General features: G+C 36.5%; 2 protein-coding genes across 2 annotated transcripts; both read left to right on the top strand.

Moving 5' to 3' along the window:
- The first annotated feature begins 6,311 nt into the window (after positions 1-6,311).
- On the top strand, positions 6,312-10,561 carry LOC8283137 (receptor-like protein 33). Its single transcript, XM_002530450.3, has one exon. It carries the CDS (start codon positions 6,514-6,516, stop codon positions 9,694-9,696), a length of 3,183 nt encoding a protein of 1,060 aa, XP_002530496.1. The 5' UTR covers positions 6,312-6,513; the 3' UTR covers positions 9,697-10,561.
- A 1,512-nt stretch (positions 10,562-12,073) lies between these two features.
- LOC125368649 lies at positions 12,074-13,225 on the top strand. Its single transcript, XM_048369913.1, has 2 exons — positions 12,074-12,900; positions 13,016-13,225. Exons 1-2 carry the CDS (start codon positions 12,376-12,378, stop codon positions 13,223-13,225), a joined length of 735 nt encoding a protein of 244 aa, XP_048225870.1. The 5' UTR covers positions 12,074-12,375.
- The last annotated feature ends 2,947 nt before the right edge of the window (positions 13,226-16,172 follow it).

Below are 16,172 nucleotides of genomic sequence, written 5' to 3' on the forward strand. Positions count from 1 at the left end.
ATAATTTTCTTCATATTTTATCGCAAACTATACTAATTTTTCGAAAGTGTTACTCGCTGTGAGAAAATGAATGGTATTATGAAAAAAATGATAACTCTTATGAAATTTAATGATCTATGAAAAACTGACAAATTTAAGAAAAATATTAAATCTTTTCATAATCGCGAAATTTATTGTTGAATTACAAAAAGTGACAATCATTTTCATATTTTTTTCATAAATTAAACTAATTTTTCATATATTTTAAGGGGATATGAATTCTTAAAACTATCTTATATTATTTTAATACACTCTATTTTAATTGGTAACCTATAATTACATATTATTAATTTTTTTGAACAAAATATGTAAGTTGCCATTATCTTATTAGTGAATTAAAATAAAATATGATTATTTATTTTAAAACAAAATAGAATTTTTTATTTTTTAACATTATACTATTATAGTTTAATTTATGGTATTTGTTTATTCAACGGTTAACTTAAAAGAGAATAGCAAAAACACTCTTTAAAATTATGATATTCTTTTAACAAATAAACCCTCTCTCCTATAAATCAAAAGAATAAAATTTTCTTGGTACAATAGACCCTCTTATTTATAATAATTAACAAATTATTAATTTATTAACTAATAAGTATTGAAAAGGCCAGTTTTGTTCTACATTAGATTAATAATTTTCTTATAACAATCCTTTCTAATTATTAATTAGCATTTCCTTATCATTTTTACTATTTGGGTTCTAGAGCATTTTCAATGTATTTTTTCTATAAATTAAATTTTTATTTAAAAAAATCATATCACGAATAGTAATAAAAATTTCAGTACACTTTCTATTTCTTAAAAATAAATAAATTATTTTGGTTGGATAGCTAACCTTACTCTCTATTTTGAGTATAATAAGTAATTATATATTTTATTAAATAATAATTTTAATTATATTTTTCTATTGTCTAAAGTTAAAAGGAAAAATATGAAATTAAAATTATTAATGACTGTAAAAATAAAATTAAAATAAAATATAAATTAATTATTAAACTCAAAAGAATATTTATTTATTATATTTAAATATTTTTTATTATAGAAATAATATTCTTTATTATTATGCTTCTTACACGCTTGATTGGAAGAACCTTATAACTGACACTGATTATTGAAAATATTGAATAATTTGTTTATATATCAAGACAAAATTTGAAGAGGTGATGGTAGCAGAGACGGTGATGATTGGTGTACAGAGAAATGAAAATTTGAAAGATAGTGATAGTTGCGGTCAATTGTGTTGGTGGTGCATAGACACTGGAAAAGAGAGAGAGAGAGAGAGAGAGTACCGCCAGTGACGGTGGTTGGTAGTGGAGACGGTACAGTTTTGGAGGTGGAGCAGACGATGGTAGTTCAATTAAAAGGGTTTCTTTAATTAGTAACCAGGAAAGATAAAAGGAGAAAGGGAGTTTAGTTCAAAGAGGAATGGTGTCTCAAGGATAAATTTTGTAATTTTAATTAAATTAATACTTTACAAATAGAATATTTAATAGAAGAAATTTGTAGTATAATGCAGTGAGATAGAAAAAAAAAATTAATTTAATTTTAGAATGTTAAGGGATATGGTAAATTTTAAAGGTAAATAGTATTTATTATAATGATGATTTATTCTTGTGCTTAATCTTGACTTTTTGCTTTGAATTAGAAAAAAAAAAAGAAAGAAAAAGAAAATATATGAAAGATATGGACGGAAAATGAAGAGAAATTAAAAAGAAAAAAGTGTTTGATGTTACTGTTGAAAAATTAACTTCTAATTCTTTTTTTCATTTTCTTTTTAAAATGAAAGAAAATATTGAATTAAAAATTTCAATATCCAATTCAAAGTTACTGACACAAGATTAACACTTTGTTTGGGAAAAGAAAATAAGGTAGGGAAAGAAAGGTGGAGAAAAGAATAAAAAGAAAATGTAAATTGTTTCTTTTCCATGGCTGTTTGAAAAGATATGAAAATAGGAAAAAGAAAGAATAGAGAAAATATAGATAAATTACACCAACGGTTCCTTAAATTTAAGTTTAATATTACTAAAATGTTTAAATTTTTATTTATATAGTTAATTTTTTTTTAATTTCAATTGAAGTATTACTAAATTTTTCTTTGTTAATTTTTAATTAAAGATTTAATAAAAAAATAATGTGACAGTTGAATTTATTTAAAATAAAAAGAATACTTTTACTTGTAAGCAAGTGAAGGAAAAAATAAATAACAAATAAAAAAGTATGAGGATATCTTAATTGAAATTTACCTAAGCTAAAAGAGACCACGAATAAGAAATGAAATAATTAAAAGCTGAAATATACCTTTGTACAAAAGAAATGGAAAGTTTAAACAACAAACTTTGAGCTGTAGTAAATAGAAAAACTATCTAAAAAATAATATTTACACAGATTCCTAATTACCCATTAAAAGTTAGCGCAAAAACGAAATCCACCTGAAGCAAGTAATATGGCGTCAAAAGAATTGGAAAACAAAGCCATATTTACATTAGAGTGTTGGCGAGAGAAAGTTGAGAGAGAGAGAGAGAGAAAGACTGACAGACAGATTCATGTAACGAAAAGAATCAATAGTTGAGTATGATTTTGCAAATGTTGAAAATGATTTAAAATAAAAGCTCTAATTTTTCAGTTATGTTTTATCTTTCCAATTAGATCAACACTTACCCACAATGATAAACAAGGCATAGAACATGTCCATGAACAATGAAAAAAGAAAAAATTCTCCCAAAAGACATGAGTTGATGATAAGCAAAAAAAAAGTATAGAATTCAAATTTTTTTCCTTATAAAATTGTAAAAGGAAAATAAGGAAAGAAAGTTAAAAAGATAAAAGATTAGAGAAGATGGAAATTTGAGAACACCACCGTTCCTTTCCCGCCTTCTTCCTCTTCCAAGCAATAGCAAAGAGTAAATATATTACAGTTTTCTTTCTTTTCATATTTTACTTTCTAGATAAGGCTTTTTTAACGGCTAAGTTGGGTCATAACCCAAGCCTAGTATGGTGGAGCGTTTGGAGTATGATTACTTATTTTGCTACTCGATGTCAGTGGAGGATTGGGGAGGGGGAGAACATCAATATTTGGCAAAATTCCTAGGTTCCAAATGACAATGGTTTTAAATTGTACACACCTGTAGTATCGGAATTGGAAAATGTTCGGCTTTGCGATTTGTGGATTCCGGGTCATCTGTACTGGGATGTTGAGTTACTTGAACCCGAGAGATGTGGAGGCAATTCTTACGCTGTCCGGTGGTCATGAAGGTAGAATGATGAAATCGTTTGGCATTTTGATAAACAAGGTAACTGTACGGTGAGATCTGGCTATCGTGCTATAAGGGACAACTTTGTTAGCAATGGAGCTATTGTTGTGCCTAAGAGTCGGTCCTGCATTTGGCGTTTGAGCCATTCCACATAAGGTGAAGATTCTGGTTTGGACAGCTTGTAGTGGTTATCTTCCTACTCGAGAAAGACTCTATATGAAGGGGCTTGCTATTCCTAATGAATGTGTTTTTTTATGGAGAGCTGGGAGAGCACACTTTTCATCTGTTTGTGGATTGCCCATATGCTACCTAGTGTCAGAATGAAGCGGATATTGATATTATTGGTGCTATGAAAGATGCTTTTGAGTGGTGATATGCATCTTAAAGAAAAAATTTGTATGGTTATATGGGCTTTGTGGCAGCAACATAATAACTGGTTATGGAAGAAGGTGTTTGTTAATCCTGAGCAATATGTCTCTGCTGCTCTAAATTTTCTGCATCAATTTCAAGCCGCAAATGCTACTAGCGGTAGCTCATCTGACACCAGCTTAAATCGTGCTACAGCCGCTGGACTCATCCAGCACTTGGAAAGTTGAAACTTAATGTCGAGGCTGCAATCCATGTGGGATTGGTATGATTCTCAGGGATCACTTGGAAACCTAGTGAGATGTAGGACTGTTCAATTCTCGGGTCTATTTGAAGCTCAGATCGCAGAGGCAATTGGACTCAAAGAAGCTTTGAGTTGGGTTGGTACACAAGACATTCCAGATGTGCTTATTGAGATGGATGCAAAGAATGTGGCGGATTGCTTTCATTCTTTTGCATCAGACTTGTTTGAGATGGGCGTTTTAGTGCAATATTGTCATTCTATTGCTCACATGTGCACTAATATTAGAGTGAGTTATGTTAGGAGACAAGCTAATGGAGTTGCTCACGCCTTGGCTAAGGCAGCTCGTTATCAAGCTAGTTCCATGGAGTGGCAAGTGGTTCCTGACTTTATTCATACAGCTTTGCATTATGATGTTTCCCATTTTTTTTATTAATGATATCTTCCTTCTTTTCAAAGAAAATAAGAAAACATACATTCATTTTTTTTCCATCTATCCAAATAAGAGGGAGGAAAATAAAAGGAGAAAATGATTTCTCTATTAATTTATTTTTTTTCTAAAAGCATTTTCAACAAGCTTTTAAATTGGAAAATAAAAGAAAAAGATAAGCCTTATTTTCTCTATTGATTTATTTTTTTCTAAAAGTATTCCCAACAAATTTTTAAATTATATTTTTTATATAAGTAATATTTAGACTTTTAAGAAATTTTTTAATTCATCCTCATTTTTTAAATGATTTAAGAATTACATTTTTTTTTCTCTTTAAATGTAAAAAAAATTAAAAATTAGCACTTAAAAAAGGATAATAAATTAAAAAAAAAACGATTTAAGAATTTATTAAATACTCTAATAAACTTTCCAAACATAAAATGAAAGATTATGAATTTAAAATATAATGTATTACGTTAGAATTATTTCCACTATTAAATTTTCAAGATACTAATTAAGAAAAGATAATAATTAACATATATTTTTTACTAACTTTGGTTAAAGATAATTTTAGATTCATATGCAGTAAAATCTCAATTACTAATTTTTTTTTTTTTTCTTTTCTAGAAGAATCTCAAGTATTATATTGAGACAAATTGTTGATACTTGTTTACAAACAGAAAAGAACAAACTATTTTTTTAAGTAAATAATATAAAATTTACTTCAGCTACAGTGTAAACTCGAGATTTCAAAGCTGACAACAGCACTAAGAGCTAAAACTCACTTTTCAGGAATTGCTAATTACATCTCATTATCACACTGCCCCTTTTCCATGGATAGAAAACTAGACTTTTAACTCTGAATCAAAACCAAGTACTTGAAGAAGAAGTCCATTGACTTCCCACCTACAAGTATTCATTTCTCTCTTTCCCGTTGACGCCATTGACTCGGGTTGCAATTCTGCTTTTAGTATTCTCATATGAAATTTCCATGTTCCTACTTCAACATGTGTCCTTTTGTTTGTTACATTAAATACATTTCTAAATTTCAAGTCTCCTTTTAAAAGGGTGCAAAGTCTACAAAGAAACGCGTAGAATAATAATACTAGAAGTCAAGAAATTGAAAACAAAATCAAAATCACAAAATGTCCCTAATTTTCAAACTAAAAACTATTTACTATAAAATTTTAGAATAATGACAAGTTAAAATACTTTAATGAATTACTTTTAACATTTTAAAATCCTTACTTTCCATTTCTAATACTATTGATAGCCTGATTGAAATTGCCGTTCTATATTAAGTTTAGAATTTTCTTGATATAATGGGTTGATTATTTTTACTATAATAGTATGATATCATATCATAAAATTAAGTTATAAGAAATTTAGTAGTACTAAAATAAAAATATTAAAATTTTATACAAATTAAAATTTAAGAATTTCAATAACACATTCAAAAAGTCGGACACTACAGAGGAAATTTACCTTAATATCACTCCATCACCTCAAACCTAGTCTGAATTACACTTTCTCACAAATAAAACTGCTCTTTGTTTTCATGCCAAACTTCTTGAACAAAAGAACCAACTTAATCACATTTTGTTTGCTGGAAAATCAATTTCTATAATTTGCCTAAGGAACTAAATCTGACTTTTGTTAAAAAGGTTCAATTCAACACATGAAATAAGAATAAATAAATCTAAACAAAGATAATCTAAAATACTTAAAGTTTAAACTAAACTAATAAAAAGAAAATACTTATTTTATCTAAATTATATCTAGCAATAAAACAATTATAAATAGAATCTATATTCTAAATAAATATACAAAAAGAACATAAATATTACATTAAAAAATCTATAAAATGCATAGCTAAAATAATAATAAAAATTAACTATTTTGTTAAATATAGTTAATCTTATTACAATTTTATATTTGAGTGTAAATACATGTAAGTTGAGTGATTCAAATTTATGGGCGGCTTAATTGCTTACCATCTCATATTCTTCTTCTTCATTAAAAAAATTCTTGACTTTCATCTTCTGCCTTCCATTCCAAGATTGTGGTCACCGTCCTTTGCCAAAATCTAAGAACTTCTTTACGTGCAGCCACACGGTAACCGCCAAATATCAGATTCAGCACCTCTTCCATTTTCAGTTAAATTGGTGTCTCTTAATCCTCTGCAAATGAAAATTCATCTATTCTTTATATGGTTCCTTTTAGCAGGACTCTTCGGCATCCATGTGGTTATGGTTTCTGGCTCTTGCCGGATAGACCAGCAATCTTTGTTAGTCCGATTTCACAGTAGCCTGAGATTCAACCAAGCCAAGTCTATAAAACTGGTGAGTTGGAATTTAAGCTCAGATTGCTGTGACTGGGCTGGTGTCACCTGCGATGGGGGTGGTCTTGGTCGTGTTATTGGCCTAAACTTGAGCAGCGAATCAATTTCTGGTGGAATTGAGAATCCAAGTGCACTTTTCCGCCTTCGATATCTTCGGAATCTTGATCTGTCGTACAACAACTTCAACACATCTATTCCAGCTAGCTTTGCCAGTCTCACCTGTTTGATTTCTCTGAATTTGTCTAATGCTGGTTATGCGGGTCAAATTCCAATCGAGATTTCATATCTGACAAAGTTGGTCACACTTGATTTGTCTATTAGTCCATTCTTCTCTGCAAAAAGCGCACTGAGACTTGAGAACCCAAATCTGGCAAAACTAGTTCAAAATCTCACCCACCTAACAGAACTGCATCTTGATGGTGTGAATATATCTGCTTCTGGAAAGGAGTGGTGCGGGCCCTTATCGTCTTCTTTGCCTAGTCTGCGAGTGTTGAGCTTGTCCAGATGTTTTCTTTCAGGCCCTTTCGATAGTTCCCTTGCAGCTCTTCAGTCTCTCTCAGTAATCCGTTTGGATGGTAACAGTTTCTCTTCTCCAGTTCCAGAATTCTTTGCAAGTTTCTTGAATTTGAGAACCTTGAGCCTTAGCTCTTGCAAGTTGCAAGGAACATTTCCTACAAAAGTATTCCACGTATCAACACTAGAGATTATTGACTTATCATTCAACAAAGAACTTCAGGGATACTTGCCTGATAGTTTTCAAAATGCCTCTCTTAAGACCTTGAAGCTCAATAACATAAAATTTTCAGGGAGTCTACCAGATCCCATTGGTGCACTTGGCAATCTGACGAGAATAAATCTAGCAACTTGCACATTCACAGGACCAATTCCTACTTCAATGGAAAATCTAACTGAACTTGTCTACTTGGACTTCTCATCAAACACGTTTACCGGCTCAATTCCATCATTGGATGGCTCCAAAAAACTCATGTATGTGGACTTCTCCAACAATTATCTCTCTGGTGTGATATCAAACATCGACTGGAAAGGCCTTTCAAATTTGGTCCACATTGACCTGAAGAATAACTCATTTAATGGCAGCATCCCTTTATCTCTGTTTGCAATCCAATCGCTGCAGAAGATTATGCTTTCCTATAACCAATTTGGAGGCCAAATTCCTGAATTCCCGAATGCATCTACTCTGTCATTGGATACGCTGGATTTGAGTAACAACAACCTAGAAGGGCCTGTTCCCCATTCAGTGTTTGAGCTCAGAAGGCTCAACGTTCTCTCACTAGCATCCAACAAGTTTAGTGGCACCATAAAGCTAGATCAGATTCAAAAGCTTGTTAATCTTACCACGGTTGACCTCTCATACAACAAATTGACAGTGGATGTAAATGCAACGAATTCTACATCCTCTTTCCCTCTGCGGCTGACCACATTGAAACTGGCTTCTTGCAATCTGAGAATGTTTCCTGACCTAAGAAACCAGTCAAGAATAACAAATTTGGACCTTGCAGACAACAAAATTGCTGGATCAGTGCCTCCATGGATTGGCCAAGTCGGTAATGGCTCTCTCCTTAATCTAAATCTTTCACGGAATCTCCTGGTGAGTCTACCAGAACCTCTTTCTCTCTCTAATACTCTTGCTGTATTGGACCTACACAGTAACCAGCTCCAAGGGAATATACCAAGTCCTCCGCCGCTTGTTTCCGTCGTGGATTTGTCTAATAATAACTTTTCTTCTTCGATTCCATATAATATTGGTGATAACCTTTCTGTTGCCATCTTCTTTTCTCTCTCAAACAATAGGGTTGAAGGAGTTATACCTGAATCATTATGCACAGCCAGTTATCTGGAAGTTCTCGACTTGTCCAATAACAGTCTGATTGGGTCAATACCATCTTGTTTAATTGAGAGGAGTGAGACTCTTGGTGTTCTGAATTTAAGGAAGAACAACTTCACTGGCAGAATTCCTGATAATTTTTCACGAAAATGTAAATTGGAAACTCTAGATCTGAGTGGAAATTTACTGGAGGGGAAGGTGCCAGAATCTCTGATCAATTGCACTATATTAGAGGTTTTAGACCTTGGGAGCAACAAAATCAATGATACTTTCCCATGCCTTTTAAGGAATATATCAAGTTTGCGAGTCCTTGTTCTGCGAAATAACAACTTTTACGGCAATCTTAGTTGTCCGAGTAGCAATGCCACATGGGCAAGGCTTCAGATTGTTGACATAGCTTTGAACAGTTTTACTGGTAGACTACCAAATAGAATGTTAAGCAAATGGAAGGCAATGATTGGAGCTGGAAATGAAACCCACGGTCCCATCAAATTCAAGTTCCTAAAGGTTGGTGGATTATATTATCAAGATTCAATAACAGTTACCAGCAAAGGGCTCGAGATGCAGCTTGTGAAGATCCTAACCCTCTTCACATCAATAGATGTTTCTTGCAACAAATTTCAAGGGCAAATACCAGAAAGGTTAGGGCAATTCAGTGCACTGTATATTCTAAACTTGTCGCACAATGCTCTTGATGGCCAAATCCCACCATCTTTAGGCAATGTGTCAAATCTTGAATCCTTAGACCTCTCAAACAACCACCTTACAGGAGAAATTCCCCGGCAGCTCACAGACTTAACATTTCTTTCATTCCTGAACCTCTCAGGCAATGAATTAGTAGGAGATATTCCAACAGGTAGGCAGTTCCAAACATTTGAGAACACTTCCTACCGAGGTAATGAAGGATTATGTGGACCTCCTTTGTCAAAACTTTGCTCAAATAACATTGCATCGGCTCCTGAAACTGATCATATCCACAAAAGAGTACGCGGCATAAATTGGAAACTTTTGAGTGCTGAATTTGGATACCTCTTCGGCCTTGGAATTTTTGTTATGCCTCTAATATTGTGGCAGCGGTGGAGAAGTTGGTACTACAAACACGTTGATCGTGTTCTTGTCAGGATATTCCCTCAGCTGGAGGATAATAGCATGAACAGGAGGAGGAGGAGATGCAAAATTTAATGAAGAGGGTTCATTGTAGCCAGTGTTCTTGATTGATTCATTTTCCTGATTTCAACTTTCAATATTGAAGTTAGAGGATAAAAGCCTTTGTATATACATATATATCATCATAAATGAGAAATGGCTTGCGACATTCACCCTGTATTAGGAAGATTGAAGACTTAGATGTATTCAATAATAATTTTAAGACTGTAAAAGTGAAACTGCCATCTCCATACTATTGACTGCCACCTTTCTGTACCTCAAAGCATGAAAAGCTTCATGAGCGATGAAAATGTTATCTTGGATTGCCTGATATTCACAAAAGCATATTGATTGAGGGACACCGATTTACCAATGCAGGGTTTCAATCTCAGGACATTACTTCGGAAAAATATTTTATAGAAGAAATTGCAGAGGCTTACTTGGCGGAATTGGTTTATGGTCTGGGGGTTTGGCAGTTTAGGTATTAGGGCAACGTCGGTTCTGTTAATTTCTTTCAGGAGGTACCCTGTAGAGAAACATCTATGACCTGCAAGGGTGACATCACTTTTTGATATTTCCCAAAATTCATGGAAGAAATTTCCAGGACACGATCGGGCCCTGGGGCTTTATGGGCTCCAAGATTAACCGCTGCCTCTTTGATTTCCTTTTCTGTCACAGGCCTGCACAGTGTTGTGCAGTGCTGATCTCATCCCCCACAGGCACAAGATTACCAGCCATTACCTCGCTAACAAATTCCTCATTATGCTCCTTACAGCTGCTGGAAAAAAAAAGCTTCTGAATTATTATAATATTGAGTTTTGACATGTTAATTTTGCCAGGAACTTGTTACTTTCATGACAGAGTTCCTGTAATTATGTCCAACAGTTGTGTCTTTTTCCCTCTTTTTCTTCACATTATTATATTCAACAACTAATGGCAGACAATACGGGTCTCAAAAATTCCAGCACGAATGGAAATAAACCAACAATATAGAAATTAAGATTTGGTTCGGTCTATTTTAAAGATCAAATGGGATTAAAAATAACTTCAAAATGAACGAGGATTTATTTTGAAAAATAGAAGATAATTTTTATCTTTGCTATATAGAATTACTTTCAAATACTTTCAAGTAGACCAGTTCAAGGGGCTGGGTACCCGCCCGGCCCGATGTATAATTTAGTTAGAAACAAAAAAGTCAGTTAGAAACAAAAAAGTCATACCTGAGACTCAAACTCATGACCTTCACTTATAATTAAGTGTTATATACCACTTGACTACCTATTATTTCTATTTATAATTTTATTGTTATTAATAATATATTAGGTTTAAAATTTGAAATTTGTGTTGAAATTAGGTTTAAATTTTGAATATTTATATTGAATTGTCGGTTTGGTCAAGCCAAGCTCGACCCGAGCCCGTCCAAGCCCGATCCGACCTCTGTTTAATGCCTAGTCGGGCCGACCGGGCCGGGCCGGGCTTTTCATAAAATTTCGCGCTCGGGCTCGGGCTCTAAGATATTAAAAATTTCTCGGGCCTGGGCGGGCTCGGGCTTCTCCAAAATTAAGTTAGGCCCGGTCAAGCCCGGCCCGAGCCCGCCCAGGCCCGACCCATGAACAGGTCTACTTTCAAGTCACTCTAAGTCCCATTCCCTTTGAAAAAGAAAAACTCTGCGTCCTATTTTGTTTTTAGTCACAAACTTAATCGTTAGAGTAGAGATTGTCTAATATTTTCTTTTTATCAATCGGCATTGTTTTCATGAGGAATTGAAAAGTTCATTACAATCATATTAATTGTTAATATATATTTAAAATAAATAATTTATTTTATGCAATTGGACTATCAAGGTTCCAACTTCTGGGACTTTGAACTATAAATTGGTCTAGTTTTTGAGATATCAGCTCAGATTATGTTTAAAGCAACATCCTTTTTCCTTGTAGTCATCGTTTAGACTTCAGTTTTTGAGGTAGAAAATTGGTTGATGCACGGAGAAGTGTCACACCGCGTAGCTCAAATCTAAAATTTTTTGCCGAGAGTGTTAGAATAGTGCGGAATTCTCCGGAACACTCTTGATTAGTGTAGAATTCTCTAGAATACTCTAGAACTCTCTAGAAGCATGTAGAACCTTCTAGAACACTCTAGAATAGTTTAGAACTTTCTAGAACAATCTAGAAAGATGTAGATACTTCTAGAATATTCTAGAAGGGTGTAGATACTTCTAAAACATTCTAGAAGGGAGGGGACAATTCTTATATATACTAGAATACTCTAGAATATTCTAGACACATGTAGGCTATTCTAGAATATTCTAGACTTGTATGGACATAAATAGTATTCTAGGACATTTTTTTGAGGAGGTGGGATGGTGGCCATCCATACCTATAAATACCCCCTCCATGCTTCATTTGATATAGAGAAAGAGATAGAGAACTAAGCAATACAAGCTTACCTTTCCAAACTCTTGTGCTCTCTTTGTGCCACTTTCTTAAGCTTACTTCCATTTGCGTAATTGCTGCCATTTTGCCGAGTTTGGCATCCGAGGGAAGGCTGATTAGCAATCTTGACTTCGAGGAAAATCAAGCCAGCTAGGCCGCACGTGGGCAAAGTTTGGGGATTAAACAAAACTCACGTGACAGTTGGTATCAGAGCTAGGTTCGTATCAAAGCCCAGTTGGCATTAGAGCGCGGTTGAGTTCTTTGGGAATTCTTGCACGAGATTATGGACAAAGTTGTTGAGCAATCCACTTCTACCGCTCCTCCCACTCTAAGGGAAGGAGGAAAGGAAAGCGGAAAGGGCCGTAGGGATAAGTCCCGCGACATGATTGGCGCGATGGAGGAAAGGATAGTCAAGGTGGAGACTGCCATGTCCAATTGGTGTGATAAAATCGAAGATATGGACCTTCGCATCGAGAAGCTTGAGTCCAAAGAGGATGATGGGGAGCTTCGAGGGGAGATGCAAGGTGCCTTAAATGTTCTCGCTGACAATTTAGCGAGGGACAATGAGGCTCTTAAGAAGTTGCTTGCCCAATGCGTGGAGAAGTTCGATAAGCTTAAGGTGAAGCTTAACTTGTGCAAGGCCGCGTTGGCTAATAGTGGGGGAGCACAAGTAACAACAGTGCACAAAGTCGATGCTCCTAAATCAAAGGCTTACGGTGGGGCTAGGAGTGCAAGGGAGATCGACAACTTCTTATGGAACTTGGAGAGATACTTCGATGCAGTGGGTATAGTGGACGACGCCACTAAGGTAAAGTCCGTATCTCTTTACTTAAGTGATATTGCTATCGTATGGTGGAGATGTAGGTGCGAGGACGTGAAAAAAGGGCCTTTGCACCATTAATACATGGGATGATTTTGTGCAGGAGCTTAAGAAGCAATTCTATCCCGACAATGTCGAGAAAGAGGCAAGGTCAAAGCTTCAACGACTCCAACATAGAGATGGCTACATTCGAGAATATGTGAAAGAATTCTCCGAATTGATGTTGGAGATTCCCGACTTGGGAGGGAAAGAAGCATTCCATGCCTTCATCGATGGTTTGTCTCGGTGGGCTCAATTAGAGCTAGAGAGGTGAGGTGTGCAAGACTTTGCCACCGCGATGGCGGTTTCCGAGTCCTTAATCGAGTTGAAGAAGAAGGACTCATTCAAGCCAAAGGTAAAGAAGTACGAAGGAAGTGACAAAGGTGGTGGAGATAGAGGAAAATCTTCTACTAAGGATGGCAAGGCTTCGTACAAGGATAAAGGCAAGTGGAAGAAGAAAAACAAGCGTAGTTCTTCTCCGAAAAAGCTTGCTTGCTTCATCTGCGATGGACCTCATCGTGCTTACGAGTGTCCAAAGCGTGGGAAGCTTGGAGCATTAGTAATCACCGAAGAGGAGAAGCAAGAAGAAGAACGAAGAATTGCTTCCCTTCGACTCCTCAAAGCCATCCAAGCTAAAGTATAGCAGAAGCCTCGTGGTTGGATGTACGTAGAGACTAACATCGAAGGCAAAAACATCCAAGCCATGGTGGATACCGGGGCTGATACGGTGTACATGGCGAAGGAGCTGGCTGACTCTATAAGGCTGCCTTATAAAAAGGAAAAGGGCTTTATTAAGGGTGTGAATGCTAAGAGGCTACCCATCATTGGTATAGCGAGAGGGACCAATATCCGTATAGGCCAATGGCAAGGTAAGGTCAATATCACCATTGCTCCTATTGATGATCAACGATTCTATCTTGGCATGGACTTCCTCGACATGGTGAAGGCGTTCTTAGTTTCCTATGCCAATACCATGTGCATAATGGAGAATGGCCAACCTTGTGTGGTGCCGAAAAAGAAGGAGTTAAGCCAAGATATGATGGTATCGGCCATCTAACTCTCTAAATGGGTAAAAAGGAATGAGCCAACCTTCCTAGCAACCCTCAAGGTGGAAGAAGGTCCCCATGTTAATGATGTCATATTTCCAAGCCCTATCCAAGGCGTGCTTGACGAGTTCAAAGATGTTATGCAGCCCGAGTTACCGAAGAAGCTTCCTCCATGAAGAGAAGTGGACCACGAAATCGAGTTAGAACCGCGAGCCAAGCCACCCGCCTTTACACCCTATCGAATGGTGCCTCCAGAGCTAGAGGAACTAAGAAGGCAACTCAAGGAGCTACTTGATGCAGGCTACATAAGGCCATCCAAAGCTCCATATGGTGTGCCGGTCTTGTTTCAGAAGAAGCATGACGGTTCTCTTCAGTTATGCATAGACTACCGTGCGCTAAACAAGGTCACAGTCAAGAATAAGTACCTCATTCCTAACATTGCCAACATCTTCTATCAACTTGGTGGTGCTAAGTGGTTTACCAAGTTGGATTTGCAGTCTGGGTACTATCAAGTGCGCATTTCCGAGGGACATAAGCCAAAGACAATATGCGTGACGAGATGTGGATCATACGAATTCTTTGTTATGCCCTTTGGCCTCACAAATGCACCGACCACATTCTGTACACTTATGAATAAGGTACTTACTCCTTACCTTGATCAATTTGTTATTGTTTATATCGATGATATTGTTGTGTACAAAAACACTTTGGAGGAGCACGTAGAGCATCTAAGGTTAGTGTTCAAAGCCTTGTCGGATAACAAGCTCTACGTTAAAAAGGAGAAATGCTCATTTGCCCAACGAGAGGTGGCATTCCTTGGGCATATCATTGGCGATGGAAAGTTAAGGATGGATGGTTCAAAGGTGAAGGCCATCCAAGATTAGGAGCCGCCAACCAAGGTGACCGAGTTGAGATCTTTTCTTGGTTTGGTGAACTATTATCGAAGGTTCATAAAGGGCTATTCTTCCATTGCCATTCCTTTGACGGATCTATTAAAGAAGGGTCGTGCTTGGGATTGGTCTACGAAGTGCCAACAAGCCTTTGAAGGGCTAAAGAAAGCCATCATGGAGAAGCCAGTCTTAGCACTTCCCGACCATACGAAGGCATTCGAAATCTAAACAGATGCTTCCGACTTTGCTATTGGTGGAGTACTTATGCAAGAGAGGCATCCAATAGCCTTTGAAAGCAGGAAGCTGAATGACACCGAAAAGAAGTATACGGTGCAAGAGAAAGAGATGACCGCTATAGTGCATTGCTTGCGAACGTGGAGGCACTACTTGCTTGGGAGCAAGTTTGTTATCAAGACCGACAACGTTGCCACTAGCTACTTTCAAACGCAAAAGAAGCTCACTTCGAAGCAAGCTAGGTGGCAAGACTTTCTTGCGGAATTCGACTACGTCATGGAGTACAAGCCAGGTAAAGCAAACCTTGTTGTCGATGCACTAAGCAGAAATGGGGAGCTTGCCGATATAAGCCGCCCTACATGCACCCTGGTGGAGCGCATCAAGGAAGGGCTAAAACATGATTCTATGGCCAAGAACTTCCTTACTCTTGTTCGAGAAGGCAAGACTCGAAGGTTTTGGCTAGAAGGAGACTTGCTTTACACCAAAAGAAGGAGACTATATGTGCCGCTCCATGACAATCTTAGAAAGGAGATCCTTAAAGAGTGTCATGACAGCAAATGGGTGGGTCATCCAGGCATACAACGCACAATGGCACTTGTGGATAATGCCTACTATTGGCCTCGCATGAGGGAAGATGTGGAAGCCTACGTAAAGACTTGTCTTGTGTTCCAACAAGACAAGATGGAGCAACAAGCCCCGAGTAGTTTGCTAGAGCCACTTCCTATTCCCGGGAGACCATGTGAAAGTGCCTCTATGGATTTTATCGTGGGGCTTCCTTTATCTGAAGGTTGTGCATGGATCTTCGTGGTGGTGGATCGATTCTCAAAATATGGCATCTTCATTCCTGCTCCAAAGGTCGTCACAGCCGAAGAAGCTGCCCGTCTTTTCATGAAGCATGTGGTGAAGTATTAGGGTGTGCCAAGATCGATAGTAAGCGATCGAGATACTCACTTCACGGGTCATTTTTGGACAGAGTTGTTCAACCTATTAGGCACCGACCTCAGGTTCTCTACAAGCATGCACCCCCAAACCGATAGGCAAACCGAGAGGA

This window comes from Ricinus communis, chromosome 10 (genome assembly GCF_019578655.1).
Source record: "Ricinus communis isolate WT05 ecotype wild-type chromosome 10, ASM1957865v1, whole genome shotgun sequence".
NCBI lineage: Eukaryota > Viridiplantae > Streptophyta > Magnoliopsida > Malpighiales > Euphorbiaceae > Ricinus > Ricinus communis.